Raw genomic sequence first — 12,700 nt, forward strand, 5'->3', positions numbered from 1 at the left:
ATAAGCTTAAACTTCACCGACAGAGCTCAACTGGTTCAAAATTATTGGAGAGTATTAAACATATAAATGTTATGCAGACATCTTCCTCTATGACTGGAAAGGAGAAACTGGTGTATTACTTGGTAGACAGCAAAATGATCTTTTAGAACAAAACAAACAAAAAGCCAAGTAACTCTAGTCGTGAGGAGCATGGAAAGATTGGCAAATGTTAGCTCTTAAGAAGAATGCAAGTGAAAGTGGAATAAAAGGGAGGTAGGTACATTGGGAGACGTGGCTGAGGTGTCAACAGGACTTTGAGAGCTACCCAAGGATCTCAACAAGAATAGCAATGTCCAAATCATCATCAGTCGCTGTGGTTCTGAACACGTGACTACTTACTTCAGCCTCTACTTCAATCATTCATTCCAGCCCCAAATGTGACTCCCTGGCTCTTCCAGCAGGTCCTCTGACCTCCTGCTTTCTACTTTCCTACACACTGTGCTCACTAAGCAGCTCGCCCTCAGCATCTTCCCCTTCGGGTTTTGCCAAGTCTATTTTTCCCACCATCCCTGAAACAATTATCCAAGCCACTGCTTCAACTCTGTATTCTCCTAATGTAGCAGCCGGCCAGAAGCCTGGGCTGACTTGCGTTTTGTGAAAAGATATGCCAGACATCCATGGAAACTCCCCAGTGAGGGTAACCTTGAGGGGATGGGAGGAAGTGCTCTGTGAATGTGAGAAGACTGCGGTTGCTTTAGGACACAGAGCTCTTTAGACTTGTTGAATCAGTGTCAATTTCAATGAGACCCATGTGTCCCAAAAGGTAAGGGAAAAGGGGGTTAGGAATGCATCATTTACCTCCTCTGGCTGTCTGCTACATAGGAGGTAGTCTGATTTTAAGGTCTGTATCCCAGTGACTTGTCAGAAAAAGGAATCTATTCATCCCCACCCTAGCAAAATATCTCTGTAGATGTCATGAGACCATGGTTCATAAAGGAATCTGTATTATCTTGAGAGAGATCAGGTTATGACCGGTGGAAAACAGTTCTGTTTGAGGTGGCCTTCCATGGAATGCTTAGAAGGGTGACTCGAGACTCACAGGAAGCCAACGGATTAGAAAATGAAATGAATGTCAAGGAATGCACCCACATGAGGGCTTTCAAGAGGTGAAGGTATAAAAGAACTCGAGGGTCCTTGAATCAATACAGTTAATTCCCTGCCACCTTGATGTAATGAAAACTAATTACCTGAGTGACCTTGAACTTAAGAAACCTGGGAAAAATATTCCCCTCACAAAAGGCCTGCTTCGAGAATAATTTTGATTTGCTAAATAAGTTAAAAAAAAAAAAAAAACAAAAACCTTTCTTTTTCCTGGGAAAACTCCAAAGTTCTGAGTCAGACATGAACCACACAATACGGATTTACACAGGACACTGGCAGGTAGTCCAGTGTATCTCGGCTTTCCAACATGGCCTTCCTTGAGCCATGTCCACCAAGCATAAGCAAATCTTATCTATTCATTAATTCATTTCTACCTTCCTGTCTGTCACTCTGTTTTATGAGACAGGGTCTCACAATGTAACTCTGTCTGTCCTAGAGCTCAATGTGTAGACTGAGCTGGCCTTAGGCTCACAGAAACACATCTGCCTCTGCCTCCCCACTGCTAGGATCAAAGGCATGTGCCACTGTGCCCAGCACAGAAAGCATCCGTAAGACAGAAGTAGTCACTGATTTTGTGACAGAACTACATTCAAGATCGCATATCAAACCGTTGCAGAGTTTATGAATCCTAACATTCTCTGTTGAGCAGTTTTAATCCTGAATAACCAAAACCTCTTCATATCATGAAGTAACAGTATGTTTTTAAGAGAGAGGACTGAAGAAGTATTATGTCGATTCTCTACAACTTGACATTAACACTTGGGTAAGGCAGGCTAAAGGATATCATGGATTACATGGTATTAGTTCCTAGTAAACTGTTAACTCACAACGTAACTCCGACCAGTCTTTGAGGCTCAAAAAGAAGATCAGAGGAAATCTAAGTCTGGAGAGCTCCAGAAACCACAGTCTTTCTTACTAGGACCAAGAAGTGGAAAATTAATGGACACAGGGAAGACATTTCTCATACAATAGCTACAATGTCATTTAGTTTGCAAAACTACGATCTTATTTTATTTTAGGCTCCTATAGCTTTCAAGTTTAAAATAACGGAGACTATTATTACTGTTTTCCAAAAGGTTTTCATTATACTACTTGGGCTGGCCTTGGAGTTGCTATGTAGCCCAAGTGGTTTCCTACTACAGATCCATGAAATGTACTATTTCTCTTAAAATAATTCCAATTTCAAAACAGAATTTAACAAGGTTTTAATTTTTTTAGCCAAATTTACACTTCATCATCACTTCTTTGTTGGAATATACCCATTCCCCAAACATTCAAAACATTTAAGAGTTAATGTTACTCCAGAACAATCACAACCAACATCCAAGATTAATTAATGAACAGTACAGCAGAGAAGTTCCCGCTTTTTCATAGTAAGACAGTTTAGTGTCGCAATATAGCAGCTTCTACATGGACACTAATCGGATACATATTTAAAGCATTCTTACTAATAATTCAGAGGCCCTTGTATTTGTCAAGGGATGGCTCCATCTACTCATACAAAGAGTTGACAAATTCAACCGCACCACATAATAACATTCTTTAAAACTGGTCTCTAAGCCACAACAAAGATCTTTACCAATGCATTCTCCTGACATAAACTATGAACTCTCCCTGGGTCTTATTTTTGTCCCAGACCTCTGAAGACTGCTTCTATCTCCAAACAATATTGTCAAATTCAATAGCAAAGACAGGGCTGTCAAGATGCATTTCTGACCTAGGACAAGGTCAGGTTTGACTTTCCATCGAGTGTGGGGAGAACAGGACCATTCCAATTGCAAGATCAGTGGAGTATTTTAAAATATCTGGAATCATTCTATAGTCCTTTGAAGGTAAATGCTTAAAGCTTAGTAAGAAGAGGCTAAAGGCAAGGCTAAGGTACTAGGGAGAACTTATGGTATAGAAACTGTTTATTAAATAAATAGGAGAATGGAAATTGCCTCCTTTGTAATGATTTCATATTCTGGCATATATAAATATATTCTTGTGTGTGTGTGTGTGTGTGTGTGTGTGTGTGTGTGTGTGTGTGTGTGCATGAGGATTTTTGTAGATACCGTCTACTCTTTAGAATGGAAGAATCACTAAAAAGTGGTTCTAATTGTTAGTCACAGTCAGAAGCAGACTACCAGTCATAAAGGAGAAATCACTGAAGAATTTCATTGCAGGATAAATAAAATACATTAGAAAATGAATAAGAGAACGAAACTCTGAAACATAGAAAATGGAATCCGAGCAGCAGTCTATCCCTTATTTCTGTCCAGATAAAACTGAATAGCCAAAATCTGTCTCTGTTGTAATACTGTATAAGCTGCATATTCAAACGGATAAGAAACCCAGTGCTATGAGCTCCCCAGCTTTTACTCTCAGGCTCATATGCTACCTGAGGAAACCTACCTCTTCTTCCAGTTTCACCACCTTCGCCTGGGCATTGCTCAATGCCTGGTCTCGGATTTCAATGTGTCGCCTTTGGTCTTCGTTGGTCGAACGGGCAGTAGCGAGCTCAGCTTCTAGCTTTTCCTTCTCCCGCTGGTTTTCCTTATCTGTGTGCACATGGAAACCACAAAGAAGAGTCTTTGTCAAGCAGGATAAAGAAAATATACTCGAAAGAAACAGGAGAAAAAAAACACTGAAACACAGAAAAGAACATCACAATCATTCCCTTATCTCTGTTCAAATGAAGCTGAACAAGCAAAATCTGAGCAAAATGAGTTAGCAAAATGAAATGGCCTTTATCTCAACCATGCAAGGGTAGTTCAGTAAATATCACGAGTCTGAGCCTCGAATCTATGATGCTCCATTTAAATAGGACCTTGATTCTAGCTTCTCTCCTGCCTGGACCTTTCCTACTTAAACATGAAAGGCAGTTAGGTCCATGACCAGCCATGTCTTAATTTTTTTTTCTTCTAAAGTAGAATAATAGAACTTCTGGTTTCTAATACAGCATGAAAGGAATTTAAAAAGCGAGACTCCACATTAGCAGAGGTTTAAACGGCTGAATTAAAAAAAAAAAAAAGAAGACAATTGAGGAGAGATCTGTAGGGAGCCCTCAGAAGTGAAGTTTACTAGAGGAGCTTCTGCCCTTAAAGCAGGAGACCTGTGGACAGGGGATCACAATTTACCAAATTAGAATTCCATGAGCAGGGACCATGGAAACCCGAGGCTAGTTAGGAAACCCTGAACTATATAATTGATAAATTGCTGGTGGCTCAGTATGCACACATGTGAGAGCTAATTCCTGGGAGAGGCACTCATACTGGAACACCCACATTTTTAGAAGTTTTGCCATCAGGTGTTCATCTAGATTCTTCCAGGAGATCAGAAAAAAATTTCCTCGTGTTATTTGTGACGGGCGGTTGGGTGGGGTGGGGTGACCATTATGAAATATCCCAGAGCATTCTGTTCTCCTCAACAAGGCATGGCCTGAGGAGAAACTTTAACCAGAACCTAACTTATTGGAATAGTTTGGATGCTAACCAGTATGGAGAAGGGATAATGTTCATTTTAACATGTTCCAGGCTAAAGAAAAATACCCCGACTCTAGGCCCCTCTGATCCTAGCACAGTAAACAAGAATAGGGACTGAGCCACATTTGTAAGGGCCATAGTCCAAAAGCACAGACTCACTAAAGCTAAAATCGTAGGGCTAGATACTATTTAACTTGCTCCATGCCTTATGCTATATTCCCATGCCTTATGCTATAATAGGAAAGAGTATTGCCCTTAAAACAACAATGCATGAGAAGTGTTATTCAAATGCCTGTCTACTGCAGTTCCTAGCCCCTGTATAATTCCTATTACTCAGCAACAATAATCAAAATATTTTTTTAACTAAAAGACAAACTACACAGCTTCTTTTCTACACCAGACCCACACCCAGGGAAGTCAAGGAGGTTCGAATGATCAGGTCCAAAATTGGAAACACTTAGGAATAAGATGCTTACGTTTTTAATAAGAAAAAGTAGAGAAAATGGAAGGACAGGAGAGGAAGTAAAAAGATCATATGAAAGGATAAAAACCCTCTATAATGCAAGCACAGGTGACAGTATACCGTCTTTTGTCATCCATATTTCCTAAGGATCCAATGAGATAAAAGAATTTATTTAAATGAAGGACACATGAAAAGGTGCCAAAGAGAGTGATAGTCATCACCATGATTAACGAAGAAAAAGAATTAAAGGCTTCAAAATATGTCTTTTAATTAAACGTGGCTGATTCTTTTATATTAACTTTTAAAATATGATGGCTAAGTGTTACCAGACCTGTAAGAGTAGTAATTTTGTTTCCGAATTTAGTACTAAAGTACAGCTACAAGGGACAATGACATACACTGTATGTCTCATGTTTTTCCAGGTACCTCTCCAGTGACTAGGACAAACCTCATCACAGAGACGTGTTAGTGTGTTAGTGTGGACGTGTAGGTAGAGGTGGTCTTCCTTTGAAGACCTTGAACACTATCTCCAGGATACCAGTTTGGACTCCTTTCCCACAGACCCTTATTTGAATCGAGGTACCTCGGAAAGAAATGAACATTTGCTGAATGCTCACTACATACCAGACATCGTGCTAGCTTAATTCTCAGAACAAGGATATGAGGTATCATTCTTCACTTCTCTATTTTGCATACAAGGAAACAGGACTTGGAAAGCAAACATGACTGACTTGCAAGAGCTCCTGGAAAATGAGGGGTGCATTCCAGACTCGAACTAAGGTCTTTCTACTGTACCCAACTGCCTCCTGGCTTGAATTGCTATGCTTACGTCTCTCTGGGGTTGCTGGAGTATATATATCCAGGGAAGGTTTTTCAAAAGACCTCTCTTTCTTCCTGTTACAGTTCCCATCTTCCAGGGCCCTTTGGATGCCCAAGGGCACAAGAAACAAAGGGGTCAAAAAGGCATGCTCTCGTCTTCACCTAGTTTTAGAACCACTGACAGTATTTTCGCCCTGCTGTTAATATAATTCTGCTTAGTAACTAACTGAATTTTATAAACCCACGCCAGAGCTCTGAGAGTACCTGAAATACCATTTCTTCACACAGAGGAGTACAAACTGGAAGATGCAGGGCAAGAATCCATATGTTTTGTTTTATTCTGGGAGGCTGCCACCGTCTTCCTACCACTGAACTAGCTTCCAGGGTAACAGTGATACCACAAAAGCAACTTCACAATTTACCCTAGGTTCTGATGACACCAGAAAAACAACATTCCTTGCCCTTAAGACTACTGACAAAGGAACAGGAGGCTCAGGGCCAAGAGGAAGAAAAACTGTTCTGGAGCCAGAGTACAACAGAGCAGGCCAGGCAGGGAAGGGAATATTGTCAATGAAGATCAAACAGACTTGTCAAAGCCAACTGGGAACTGCACAGAATGACATGAAAGGGTCATCGGGAGACCCAGCAAAAATAGAAGAGACTGACAAGTCCCCAACAAGAAGGACTTCAGTGGGAGTTGCACTGAGGGAGGCTGGGGTGGGGGGTTGGGGAGCCACGCTTAGGCATCTGTCGAAACAAGGACAGTTCATCTGTTCTCAACCCAATTCATTCTCCCAGCGGACTCCATCTACTATGAAGTTTTTATTGCGACTTTTATTATAGCAATTGGAAAGAATTAGGCATTGTCTAGCTGGGTGGAGTCCATTAGGGACTCGATAAAGAAGAGGATTAATTCATTGTTACAGTCCTAGGAGTATTTCCAGACAAAGGAAACACTATTATGAGGAAAGCACAGCTCTGCCCAGCCCCATACCCTCCAACTCTGTAATCAGAACCATGAGTTCAAGTCACAGCCAAAGCTCTTCCTGCTTAAATTACAATCTACCAGTGGGTAATAATATGACACAGCAGTAAGTGTCTGATAGGTGAACCCATGGTATAGGCTGGGGATTTCAAACATTAAAGATTGTCCTGTATGTTCATCCCATCTAGAGCCAGCATATGGAATCACCTACGATAATTCCTTTGGCATTATTGAGGACAGTATTCCCTAAGGTCTTTTCCGCAGCTAGCCTTGACGATGGCAGGAATTCTAATGGGTTTTCTCTGACAGTGCAAAGAATACTCCTTCTTGGCCTTTCAGGCACTAACAGGAAAAAGATATTCATTCTTTCCTGGTTGTTCTAGAAAGCTAAAGAGAAGAGCCAGGCAACATTTTCATAAATGATACCTCTATCCATACCTGCAACATCTTCAGACCTGTTCAACACATTCATACCTGCCTCTGGGGTTTGCAGACTTACGTTTGGCAAAGAGCTGAGAGATGGTCTTCCTGGTGTCCTCGGACCCCTCGTACTCCTTTTCTGCCAGCTGCTTGTTGGCAGTCTCTAGACGGTCTGTGGAATATGAAGATGATTAATGCACATACAGTTTGACTTCTAAATACTAGCCTTTGGCAAAGGTCAGCATATTTTTGGACAAACAGGGGTGGGTGACACAGTCCTGAATTTTCAAGTGTGATTCTTAAAGTAATACAAGTTGGTCTAAAGCAAGAGCCAGCACATGCTTTTATCCTCACTGCCTGGGAGAGTAAAGCAGGGAAATTGTAGAATATAAGGCTGGCAAAGACTATGTTGTAAGTCCTAGGCCAGCCCCAAATGGGTAAAGACACATTATCTTAAAAACAAACAAGCAAACAAACAAAAGAACTAGAAAGTGAAGTCCATTTGTCGCTCACCTCTCAGATCTCTGTTGAAGTCATGCATCCTTCTAATCTCGCCCTCCAGCTTGTTCCTCATGGCTTTCTCCAAAGCCTCTCTTTTGGAAGATGACTTCACTAAGTTCTCATATGCCTCAGAGACCCGTTGGATTTCTGTCTCCACCTTAACATAAGAAAAGGAAGGAAGAAAGGAAGGGAGGGAGGGAGGAAGGAAGGAAGGAAAGAAGGAAGGAAGAAAGTGTTACTAGGACTTGGATGGAAATGACAGTTTAGAACCATACAGGAAACACTTAAGATTGACTGTAAACTCAGTAAATGACTCAAATGCTTCATGGGATTTCCTTAGGACAAAAGCAAGACTCTCTCTCTCTCTCTCTCTCTCTCTCTCTCTCTCTCTCTCTCTCCCTCCCCTCTCTCTTTCTCCTCTCTGGAGTGAACGCTGGGCAGTGTAATTTCTGCCTTCATGGGAGGTAGTATGATAAAATAGACTTCATACATGACATTAATTTCTAAATTATCTTCTGATTTAGAAAATATTAATAATATTGTAATACCTTTATTTTGAAGCACTCAAAGGACTTCTTGCAGTTCTCTCATTTGTTTGACATCTGCCTAGGGCAATGTAGCTTGCCCTATTTTAGAGAGTAGTTAAACCATCTAATTAGTACAGATCAACAGCAAGCATAAGCCCTGAAATCCCAAAAGTGTCAGCCTCCTGTAGTATATCCAATCCGTCATGACTATTTAATCAAGGGTCAAATAGTTAAGAAGGTCTGATTAAACTGTGAACTGTGCAAACCAGAGCAAGAACATCCACATTATCCTTGCCTTCAAGGAACTTTCAATATAATCAAGTCAGAGAATAGAGGGCAAGCTGCAGCTTTAAAAAAACAAGGACTAACAATACAAAGCCAAAAGAACGAGTGAAGTTATCCCTGTCTGGGGGAGGGGAGGAAAATAATTTCAGGGAGAGATGGCATTTAGAGTCGGATCCTGAAAGCTGGATTGGATTTCAATGGGCAGAGGTGAGTGGAAGGGTGTTCTATTCTGAGTAAGCAAATGCATTCCCAGAATGACCAGGAGTCTAATCTGGCTGGACACTGTGTGGTAGCCACAGGGAAGCTAGAGGGATGTGGCCATGAAGATGGACTGAAGTCAGGTCATAAAATGGTTTTAAATGTCAGGCATTTGGACTTTATCCCATAGTCACCAGAGTCAGTGGGAAACTAGTGCAGATTTCTAACTGAAATTCAGGATTTGTGTTGCTTTATGACACCTCTCTGCAAATCTTATAAAAGGAGAAGGAAAAAAAAATCGGAAAAAGACTCTTGTCCAGAATGAGAGAGAAACAGGAAGAAAGGAAGAAATTAGACTCCAGAGTCTTGCGATCAGTACAGCTCCAGTGCCTGTGTAATAACCGCAGAGATTATTTGCATATAATTTGTATAAGACAAATAAACCCCCTGGCCTATTAAGCAATTGTCAAATTAAGTCTGACTCTTCCAACCACTCTGCATTTCTTCTCAGTTTTCTACTCTTCCAGAACAAAGCTCCGGGGGCTTTAGGGGGTGAAATAAACAGGCGCCCCAATGGAGGGTGGGGGAGGGGAGGGAGGATTTCAATCAACTCCAATTCCAGCTGCCCCCATCTTCAAAATCCCGCTGGAGACAGAACTGCCTACAAACAAATGAGGCTTACACTCCTGAAAAGAGCAGACATGAAAGTGTTTTTCGCCTTGCAGATGGCACCAAGATAGCAGCACAGAAGGTGAAAACTGGTGAGTGGCATTTTAGAGACAAGATCCGCAGGGTCTGTGCTGGATGGAGCTTTAACGGGAAAATCAACTGCCGGAGAGGAGAAAAGAAGCACTTCCCGTTTGAAAGAGCAGGCCAGGTGGTGTTGCTGTGAAAGAAGCAGCCCAGAGAAACTGAGGCTTCTTACTTCCGGCCCAGAAGGCCACACCTAAGAAGACAGACCCTCTTCTCAAAGTGCACAGCCTGCTTGTTAAGGATCTGGTGCTAACCAGTCCCCTTCCCCTTGTGGACATACTGTCCCTTTCCAAAGAGCTGTGTGATAGATAAAGCTTACCCTGAAGGGAGGATCCACTGGCTGGGCATGCATGACGGAATAGGGAGAAGAGAGGAAGAGTGCCCATGGGTTTCCAGACTTGCTCATTCTACTTCCTGTCCTCAAGACCTTGTGTTCCAATTTTTTCCTCGCTCTAGCATCTATCTTGTGTGAATCTTATCTTCCCCTACTTTTAATTTCTTTTTCTCCCCTACCTGTCTCAACCTTAGCCTTGGCTTACACTGTGCCTCTGCAGACACTGCAGCGAATGATGATTGTACTTTTCTGATTGTATTTCTGCACAAGGAACAAACAATCAACGAAGTTCCTATTCCGCTACCTAAACTAGTTTCCCAACCCAGCTCCTAGTAGTGTCCCTGTCATCACGATCCTTTAGCAAGGAAGATCTGAGCTCAGTCCTGGGTGATTGTGTCAAAGAGGAGGCCAGGCCAAGGCCAATTAAAAGTTAGAGGAGGTCTACTCAGCGAAGTGGGGTTTCTAGTCAATGAACAAAACCCATGGATGGCATGAATGTGAAATGAGCAAGGCGTATTTATTGTCAAACTAAGAAGACAGAAAAAATAAAATCAAGACAAAGTAATAGCTCTCAATCCATCCTGAGAGCCCCCGAACAAATTTGAAGAGAGTGAGAAAGGGAGGGATCTTTTTCATAATATATTTTTTAAAAAATCACTTTACTATGGAAAAATAAGCCCACTTCTCCTTTAGGTAAAAGATCTGGTGTCAGTGAATTCTCAGCATCCTGCAGGCCCCTAGACCTCCATTCCTCTTGTATCCTAGGGACAGAGCTACTGAGCAATACAAAGCAAGTGTCTCTCTGTCCCCACCTTCAGCCTCACCTTCCCAGAACAGTTTGCAAGATCACGCCACGTGAATTCCCTCATGGACAAAGGCTACAAAGAAACTGCCAGAGGCATAACTCACTAAGAGTCACCAAGGCAAAAAACTTAGGTTTGGGCCTTAGGACATGCTTCGAAGTTAAAGTCCCAATTGAAACAGACAGTGGGTGTGGGGGAAACAGGGAAGAAGGGTAACTGGGGACACTTTTTTTAAAAAAAAAATTCCCTCTGCCTATGGCTGTCACCTGTCACCCAGCTGTAATGCTAAGCTCCTTTTTTGTGTGCCCCCTCAACACACACACACACACACACACACACACACACACACACACACACACACACACACACACCAAGAGAAAGAGAGCAGATGTTGAGCTGGATCTGTGGTCAAAGACCAAAGCAAAAGCAGGGAGGAGAAGAAAAGAACTCCCACAAGGAAAAGCACTGTCAGCCTTTACATAAAGCATACAAACTCTCAGCTGGTGGGATTTTTCTAGTAACTGTGTACTATGGCTTTATATTTTTGAGGCCAAAATCATATGGAGAAACCATAATCAAGACAAAAGGCTTTTAAATGCTGTTAGTTTTTTTCCGAACACAGGCCTTACTAATATTCTTTGTGAAGAACTATCTCTGAGGATTTTTTGAATAAAATAATCAACTAAGTTTTCTAGGATTGCAGAGTCTGGGAAATCGGTAGTATATTTCTTTTAGTAAAAATGTAAAATGTTACTCCTCTTAAAAAACGAGGGGGGGTGTACAAAAAAGTATACATGATATTACACGGTAATACATTGCTCACTCGTTTAAAATTCCTATAAAAATTTCACCATGAAACCCATTATTTCATATAATTAAGGTATGGTAATAAAAAGAGGAAAAACTTAGTTATCCTAGACAAGCAAAGAGGTTTTCTAAAGTTTGACCAACATCAGAAGAAGAATCTTAAAGATATACCCACACAGATGAACATAACAATCACTTAACAAGTCCCACCAAAAAGATTCAAAGAGTAGAACTGACCCTCAGGGGGAGCCGTACCTTCTGCAGTCTTGCCACCTTCTCATAGCATCCATCCAACTCCTGCCGCAAGTTGCGATTCTCATCAGAGAGGATCTCAACCATCTGCTGAGCTCTAGAGACGATGGCAAAAGGGTCAGCTGGCATGGGCTGATAAGCAGCTGCCTGCTGAGCCCGAGGCATAGCTGAGTAGGCTTCTCCTGGTTGCTGCTGGGCTGGAGTCAGGCTGGGCTGGGAGTGCCGGTAGTGGTCCCCCTGATGACTCTGATTCGGAAGAAGATGCTGCTGATGCCTCGGCAGGTGAGCAGAGTGGTCGCCTTGGTTCGAGACCAAGGCGTGTTGGCCAGAAGACAATCGAGTGGATGGTGGAGACTGCAGCAAGGGTAAGCTGGCAGCCCCAGCTGTCAAGGACGAAGTAGGGCTGTGAGGCTGAGAGTTCCTGGCTGAGAAAGACAGGGAGGCGATGTCCTGTGTTGCCCTGAAAAACACAAAATGCAAGCTCTGATTAAATTCATCCCCAAGGCACACGGAGCTATTCCTCCCCAAATTCAGGTAGAATGAGAAGTAGGCAGAGTTAGATCCCCATCCACGACTTCTCGAGCTCCTTCTTACCGAAACATTTTGAGACTCTGTCCAACTGCTACTGCTCACTAGCTATGCTCCTCTTGGAGATGAAACCAGATAACTTCTGAGGTAAGTAGGAGAATCTTAAGATGGCTATCTCCACATTCATTGCTCACTCGTTTAAAATTCCTTTTGTACAAAGTAATGCTCATGTGGTTGACTGAAAACTGAACCTGTCTGGAAAAACTTTACGTATGCAACCCATCACATGCAGACTTAAATGTAAAAAATGTTTACTGGCTTATTTCAAGCAGTCATTCCACCACCTTTCACCTTTCCACTTGTGGCCACCTTGGAGAATTCCTCCACTCGAGAATGACTTAAAGAGATGAACACATTCGTT

General features: G+C 42.1%; 1 protein-coding gene across 1 annotated transcript in view; it reads right to left on the reverse strand.

The window, feature by feature from the left end:
• The window catches only part of Amot (angiomotin), a 49,937-nt gene that overhangs the window by 21,748 nt on the left and 15,489 nt on the right, over positions 1 to 12,700 (reverse strand). The window contains exons 4-7 of the mRNA XM_032904053.1: positions 11,755 to 12,211; positions 7,805 to 7,949; positions 7,371 to 7,463; positions 3,535 to 3,680 (exon numbers count right to left, since the gene is read on the reverse strand). Of these exons, the coding sequence (XP_032759944.1) occupies positions 3,535 to 3,680; positions 7,371 to 7,463; positions 7,805 to 7,949; positions 11,755 to 12,211 (841 nt within the window). The remainder of the gene's footprint in view (positions 1 to 3,534; positions 3,681 to 7,370; positions 7,464 to 7,804; positions 7,950 to 11,754; positions 12,212 to 12,700) is intronic.

The sequence above is a fragment of the Rattus rattus genome, chromosome 1, assembly GCF_011064425.1.
Source record: "Rattus rattus isolate New Zealand chromosome 1, Rrattus_CSIRO_v1, whole genome shotgun sequence".
Taxonomy (NCBI): domain Eukaryota; kingdom Metazoa; phylum Chordata; class Mammalia; order Rodentia; family Muridae; genus Rattus; species Rattus rattus.